This window comes from Nicotiana tabacum, chromosome 1 (assembly GCF_000715075.1).
Source record: "Nicotiana tabacum cultivar K326 chromosome 1, ASM71507v2, whole genome shotgun sequence".
NCBI lineage: Eukaryota > Viridiplantae > Streptophyta > Magnoliopsida > Solanales > Solanaceae > Nicotiana > Nicotiana tabacum.
Window position 1 is genome coordinate 9,377,730 of NC_134080.1, and position 7,831 is coordinate 9,385,560.

The 7,831-nt window shown below is 38.9% G+C and overlaps 1 protein-coding gene across 2 annotated transcripts; it reads right to left on the reverse strand.

Annotated features, from left to right (window-relative positions):
* Positions 1–2,923: 2,923 nt before the first annotated feature.
* LOC107809234 (uncharacterized) lies at positions 2,924–7,370 on the reverse strand. Of its 2 annotated transcripts, none has more exons than XM_016633834.2 (3): positions 7,042–7,370; positions 6,581–6,776; positions 2,924–6,095 (listed from the first exon to the last, which is right to left on the reverse strand). In XM_016633834.2, the coding sequence occupies exon 3, from the start codon at positions 6,027–6,029 to the stop codon at positions 3,036–3,038; it is 2,994 nt and encodes a 997-aa protein (XP_016489320.1). In that variant the 5' UTR covers positions 6,030–6,095; positions 6,581–6,776; positions 7,042–7,370; the 3' UTR covers positions 2,924–3,035. The 2 variants fall into 2 exon arrangements, with proteins under 2 accessions (XP_016489320.1, XP_016489319.1); XM_016633833.2 differs by having other exon boundaries at positions 6,883–7,370.
* Between the last annotated feature and the right edge of the window lie 461 nt (positions 7,371–7,831).

A 7,831-nucleotide genomic window follows, 5' to 3' on the forward strand; every position in this document is an offset into this window, starting at 1 on the left:
ACGACAACAACATACCCAATATAATTCCACAAGTGGGGTCTGGGAAGGGTAGTGTGTGTGCAGACCGTACCCCTAGGTAATACATGTATTATAATACCAAAGCTAATACATGTATTATTTTCCCTAATACATCCTGCCAAACGACCCCTAAGAGTACAACTCGAAAATCTACTGCCACCTGACCACTAACTACCTCAAGCAGCACTATACAAAAGCTATAAACATCAGCCATTGTTGTTTCACCAGAATCTATATGCTCTGCTGAGATGGAAACAAAAATTCCTCAAACTGATTTATTTTTATCAAGAACAACATGATGCCCATGCTCATTTCTAGTCAAGAATTCAGCAAGAGCAAAGAAACCAAGCCTTCGATTCATATCTGGATAAATAATAATGGCAGATATCGAATCGCAGAGGCAAGTGATTTGAGTAGATTATACCGATGTTGCCATCTTAGGTAGGAGGCATTGTTCCTAGGATTCTGATGGAAAAGGAGGTGGCTTAGAAGACTGCTTGAGGAGTAAATACCAACAACATGCATTTCTGAAGTTCTGTATGAAGACCAACGGCGGAGTTGCACCAGGTTTCTGCAGTGGAGTCGTCCCAAGTTCCATGTTCTCTGGATCCTCGATATTTTCCACAAGTTCTAGTGCAACTTCAGCTCAACCTTTGTACACCGGAACTTTGGGGTAGTAATCCATCTTGACGTAAGAATGAAGCAGCACCGGTTTATCTTCAAACCAAAAGAAGAGGTCCAGATATTGAAGTTGTTAGATGAACAGAAAGCAAGAATCCGGTACTGATTATAGAAAGTAAAGCCAACAATCCACATAACTACCTTCTCTGGATTCAGTATACGACCAAATCATATTGCAATACCATAAGAGTCCTTTTCTAGCCCGACTCCTGTGACTCCATGATAGCCGGTCAAGTCAGCCAGAAATGTTTAAGCAATCTAGCAGGTTGAAGTGCTTGACTGGCCAAACTACAACAAAAACAACAACAACAACAACAACAACCCAGTGGAATCCCACAAGTGGGATCGGGGGAGGGTAGTGTGTACGAAGGCCTTACCCCTACCCTGGAAGGGAAGGTAGAGAAATTGTTTCCAATAGACCCTCGGCTCAAGAAAGATAAAAGAAACTTGACTGGCCAAACTGTCTAAATAATAAGAGAAACTTGTGACCAGATACCAAGAGCTTATCAAAAAGGACTCTAATTAAAGGGCAGCCATAAACTGTGCAAGTCTTGTAGTATTATCCAGAAAGATCCTCAAAATAACATCAAGGTAAAAGTACAATAGCTGATAAAAAACACCAGCAAAGTCGATAAGGCACAAGACTACTTTTATCTTGGACAAGTATAAACTTCCACGTCAAAGTTAAAGAATGGATGAACAAGGCATTTACTTCCTCGTAGCCAAAGAAAAGAAGAGTACTGCAAAGGCCGATATTGTTCTAATTTTTTTTATAATGCAGCTACATGCTATGCCTTCACCTTATAATATTTAATAGCAACTTGTAGCATGTTTAAGAAGAAGGGGAGCCTTGGCGTAACCGGTAAAGTTACTACCATGTGACCAGGAGGTCACGGGTTCGAGCCGTGAAAACAGCCTCTTGCAGAAATGTAGGATAAGGCTGCGTACAGTAGACCCTTGTGGTCGGTCCTTTCCCGGACCCCACGCATAACAGGAGCTTAGTGCACCGGGCTACCCTTGTAGCATGTTTAAGAATTATCTCATAGTGACTTGGGCATGTCTAGTAAAACAAAAGTTTCTCAAAAGGATAAATAATTCAAAAGTGTCCGCTTGGATAAGAAGACCTAAAACACCAAGCAAGGGAAGAAGGTTGGTAACAAAAAGGGAGTCTTTCTTAGCTAGTTAAGTCTGCATGAACAATGCACTTGCCGCAGCATAATTTCTTTGACACTTCAAATCATGATTGCTGAAATCTAGTCTTGATCGAACTACTTATTGGACAGAATTTCATTTAAAGCTCGGTCCCACAAGATATAAGAACCAGCTGTTTTTCAAGACAAATCAAGCAAGTGATAAACATTATCCTGACAGTGCATCTATTATCTTATCTGATATTCTAGAGACATTGAAGACTAATACAAAGACAATTAACTATTTCACTCCAAGTGTAAAAAAACTTTCAGAGACCAGATTGAACTAGATTAGAATACAGTCAAACTAGCAAGTCATCTCCAATTTGTGTGGTTTAGCTGATAAGTGTCATTTAGCGAGTCTTGGAAACAGAGATGGGGAAATCTCGCAAAATGCATAGATAATACTTAGCAGCAACAGTTAAAAAGAATAGAAACATACTTGGAGCAAACGTTATGGTGATATAGTCTTACCCAAAACCTTGCTCATTTTCAAGTGATTGGATTCTGACTTTCTGACAGATTTTGCTACTTTGAAATGTCTCGATGTGCTGAATATCTTCTGCATATTATCTACGCCAGCCAAGTTCTCACACTAAGCCATCAGCCGCAATGAGGTTCTTGAAGCAACTGTATTATACTGTTCAGGTTTCCATGATAGGGAAAAGTATTTCTTCCTTTTGCAGGTAACAATGTAAGAAAGTAACGAGTAGTATGGAGTCTGGCATTTGCTTTCATTTCTAAATTAGCTGTGTTTAGTTATATGAGAGCTTTTAGAAGGCAAATCCTCTTTTTTTGTTTTTTCCTTTTGAAGAGGATAATGATATAAAATCTTCTAACAATGGAATACTTAAACCATTAATAAATTTCAGTGGCTGAGTACATTATTTCCAAACCCTGTTAATAGAAAAAAGATCTAACAAACAGAAAGCAGAAGTAAAAGACATACAATAAACAGGAAGCAGGAAAGGAATAGCAACATCAGAGACAAAAAAAGAAATGATATTTGCATACCAAAAAAGATATGGAAAAAATTTGAATAAGATGTATGACTACTCATTAATATCAAAAATTCTATCCTTTGAACTATTAAACCAGCTTATTCCGATAACTCTCTATAATTCTAGCTAAACTACTCTAAAACAATTAACTTCTATTTGATGTATGATTTTGAACACTAGCAAGGAGTCTTGTAAGTTTACTGAGAGTTTCATGAGCAGATATGGTGTCGGGATGGTCCTCGCCGCAGATTGAAGTTCTGATGAAAATAGCCTTCCTGATTAAATCATCACCGATATCAAACTGTCCACCCCTTAACATTAACTTTGCCCTGATCTCGAGCACTGTCGCTCTTGATAAAGCAAGTTCCTGCCATAGGCAAGGGTTTAATTGAGCATTTGTCTGGATAGGTCTCCAACAAAGTGATTTATCCAACCACTTGTCAACAGGCGTGACAAATGCTTGATCTGCTGCTTCTAATGCATCTGTACAACGTCGTAGAAGTTCTAGAGCAGCACTACAGCGTGAGAATGTAATAAATGTTCGAATGGCAAGTGGTAGAATCACTTCTTTCACGAGAAACAACAATTCGGAAACTTTAAGCTCAACTATCATCGGGTCACTCCCAAATCCGAAGAGCAAAAAGCATGCTGCCCATATGTGTTCAGAGTGCTGTGCTATTAAACCGCGACTTACAACAGCTTGTACTGTGGCTTGTGCAACTCCGATGACCCCTCTTTTTCGAGCATACATTCTGATAAGCTGGTGGAACTGAATGTAGCCTTCCTTTCTACAAGTCCTTGCTATGTTGAATCTCAACAAAAGGGAAGATGCTTCTGCCTCTGATTTCCTAGCATATGATGATGAGAAACCACAAGTTAAAGAACATAAAACTTTCTTCAACATCCTCCTTCGTGGGTATTTCTCCGGTATCTTGTGAGCAGCCAGAGCTAATAGAGAAACTGGAATAGATGATGGAGCAAACCAACCGGTTGCGAGAACCATTCTTGTTGCTAGACTTCTTGGTCCATCAGCATGGTCAAATATCGAGAAACAAACTTCAAAAAGTTGCAAAAGGAAATTGTTTCGCCTCAGTGGATGGTTTTCCCGACGAATCGAGATTATTTCCTTCAAAGGCATACGGTTGATGGTATCCAAGAGCCTGCTAGGATTTATAGGAAGTTCAGAAAGAATAGCTCCAACAATGGCAAGGCCAAGTGTCAGTCTTTTAAGTTTTTCCTCAATTACTCGCAAGGCATCAATTTCAGCAATCGGGTAATCCTTCACAGCGCCCTGCATCAAAGACATTGCCTCAATCTCTGACAGATAATTAAGTTTGATAGGATCCATGTTCATCACCCGAGAGAGACGCGTGGATATGAGAACATGTGTTTCGCCCCCAAAACGGGGAAGCAAATCCATTATAAGTTTGTGGTCCCACCAGTCCTTTTCGCTCTCCAAGTTATCAATTACCAGCAAGAATGGAATGTCTCGCATAAGTTCTTTCCTAACCCTAGCTACAGCAGCCTCTTCTTGCTCCTCGAAGCTCTTTATCCTGCTTTTTTCAGGTGAGCTTTCTACCCCCACATCAATTTCTAAAAACGACCACAAGTTCAAGTAGTTTTGTCGAATGTACCTGCTTTCACCTCCAATCCAAAGGACCATCTTGTAGCGCTGATGGAATTGATATGCATACTCAAGCAGTAGCTCTGTCTTGCCAATTCCTGGCTCCCCAGACACACAAGCAATGCCCTTTCCATAGACAACTTTCAAGGATCTGCTTCGCTTTCCTTGCTTCCTAGTATTCCTTTGCTTTGGTGTATGCTGCTGAGTATGAGAAACCTCAACATTTAGCATTTCAATCTCTTTCTCAGATTCCTTCCATGTCACCGGCTCTTTACCTTTCTTCTTGTTGTCACTAGGCCGCTCAAACCGTCTTTCATTGATCGAGTTGCTCCGACTCCAACTAATTGTCACGTTCTTCCGCTTGGGTCTAGCCTTTAGTTCAATATAGTCTTTCTCTGCATCCCCGCTAACATCACCAAAAAGCCGAAACTCGAGCTCGGACAGCTCCTTCTTTCTACCAACAAAATTCTCATTTCGAGGGAAAGGAAACTCCTCCTTTTCTGCCTTCTCCCTCCACTTGGACAGTCTGTCCACAACACTTCGCCTCCCTAACCTTAATGCCAATAGAGTTACAGCCCTCAATATGCATTCCCTCCACCTGCCATCATGAGCCTCTAGTTTCCACTCATCGACACGCAAAAGACCATTGACAGCATCTCTCCACTCCTTCTCCAATCCCCCATAGAGAAGCCAAAGTTCACCACCATGTTTCTCCCAGTGCTCTCCTCTTCTCTCAATTATATCTCGAACAAGGCAATCCTCTGGACGTAAATCGAAGTACACTGGCACCAAATTCTTTTTGCTAGAGAAGAAGCGCAGCTCCTCTATGGTGTATGGATTCCTGAACGATTTCTTTGTTAAGATCACAACTCCGTATGTACAAGCATCCATTACTCTCTCAACCATGCCATGTTTTCTGGAATTTCGGCACCTCGCTCTGTCAGTAACAAAGCAACTTAGCCCTTGGATTTCTAACTCAGCACGGAGCCAATTCATGAATCTGAGCAGTAAAGGTTTGCGGCCGTGAAAACCAATGTACACATCACAGCTCCTCACTCTGTTGGATAAGGAGGAAGTTGATGTTGGAGTAACACAAGTTTCCTGTGTTCTCCCACTCTTTTTCTGCTTGCCTCTAGGTCGCAAATATTCATGTTCTGGGCCAATGTTATAACTCGCTATAGTGCTCTTCGAAATTGAAGTTGAAGAAGACGCAAAATCCAACTTCTGAAGATCATTAACTGCACTAGCCAACGCAACAGGATAAGCATCCGACAACCTGGCATTTGCAAATGATTCTGGACCCGGAATGCCCAAACCAGCATCTAAGGCACCAGAAGTAACATCGCTATCACGAAGTTGATTATCCGAATATGTTGATATCAGGGACTTGGGTGACCTGGGAGAGAAGAAGGGCGACTGGTTCGCAGAAAAGAAGGTTGAAGATGACGAAGATAAGTTTCTTGACGTCGTGCTTGGTAATGAGCCAAATCTGGAGCTTTCATCCCGGAGATCCATATTTAAAGCTACTACTCACTCCCATACACAAGAAAATTTCAGGGATTCCAGGATAACAAATAACCTCTGAAATTAGAAAACATCAAAATGTCAGTGAAGGGACAATCTCCTCTCATAAAAACTGCTAACTATATGCAGCCACAAGAACAAAGGTCTGCATAATTTTTAAACTAGGTTTTCCAAATGGAGACTGCTTTATTTTTTCAAATGAAGAATCTCTCCATATATAACACAAAGGAAATGCAGGATACCATACTGAAAATAGGGAATTAGTTAAAATAATGCCATATCTAGATTAACATAAAAGCATTAATGACTTATTCTGTTTTGTCATTTGGCCCAAGAATCCTTATTTAGCAATCAAAGAAAGATAATTAATGTTGTACAAGAACAGCAAAACCTAGAGAGGAAACAAAGAGCCTTTCTAAATCTACAGCATTAGATCTGGAGAAGAATTTAAAAACACAAAGTAAGTTCTTAAAACAAACTAATTTGCCAATTCAATAATCCAAGTCTCTAATTTTACAAGAACTCAGATCCAACATACTTACTTGAACCAAAGTCATCAATAATGGTGTCCAAAGATTCAATCTCTTTCACTTCAATCAACTCAAAAGAGCATTCTTTTGAACCAAAGATTCAATCTTTTCACTTCAATCAACCCAAAAGAGCATTCCTTTGAACCAATCTTAATCCAAATAAAGTAGAAATCTAAGTGGCAACCACAATTAATATATCTTCTTGAACCTGTCAAAATAATATAAACTATGTCTAAATATTCAAACACATCAACTACCCAAATAAATATATTTTAAAATGTATATACATATAACAAACACATAATATTACTTACTTAGAAATGGATCAAGAAGTCACATAGAGGAAAATGAGTTCAATATTAGCAATACACATCAATGGAGCAGAGAACTAAGAGAGAGAGAAAATTTGGAAAAAAAATGGGAAAGGAAAGACAAAAGAGTAAAGATTTGATTGATGGGAAAATGGGGTTTACCTTTTCAAGAATAACTAAAAGGGTTCAGTTTTGATATGACAATGAGAAGCTGTTTCTTTTTTTTTTTCCTTATTTTTTCTTCTTTTTCTTGTTTTTACTAAGACAACAACTTCACTTAAATTTGTACATAAAACTTTAAAAGCTCCCTCTTTTTCACACTACCCATTCTTACCAACTAGTTCATATTTAGTACATAGGTATGTGTAAAAAACTACATAAAACTTATAAAAATCTGTTTTTTTCTGCGTCTTTTTTTTTTCAGAGGGTACTGAGAATATGGACTGACAAGAAAAAAGGAGCACCGTTAGAGACGGGGAAGGGTTCTTTTTCTTCTACTGTACTAGTGCTGCTATGTTTCTTGATTGTTGGGGTGGGGTGGGCGTGGGTGGGGGAAGTGTCAGGGGGTGGGGTTTGACAAAAATGGGACCCAACAAGAAAGGACGGATCTGACGAGGAATGGTGCTGCTGTCAAAAAGCTTTCTTTCCAAAGTCCACACTTCGGATTTACAACTATAGTACTGCTCCTAGTACATGTATCACTATTATTAGTACTCCACTAAAACATACGTGAACCTTTTTTTTTTTGTCCGTTCTAAAAAATGATTTTTTTTAAATTTAAAAATAATTTAGTTTAAACTTATAATTTTATACTTAATAAAAAAATTTTATAATTACACAAATACTCTTGGTCCCTTTGTAACTTATTTAGGACCACAAATTCCAAAAGTTTTTTTTTAGTCAAATAGGTTCACATAAATTGGAACGGAGGAAGTATTATTTTTTATTTTTT

Excerpts from the sequence above, each read along its gene's own strand:
- LOC107809234 (XM_016633834.2), bottom strand. The coding sequence starts at position 6,029 with ATGGATCTCCGGGATGAAAGCTCCAGATTTGGCTCATTACCAAGCACG.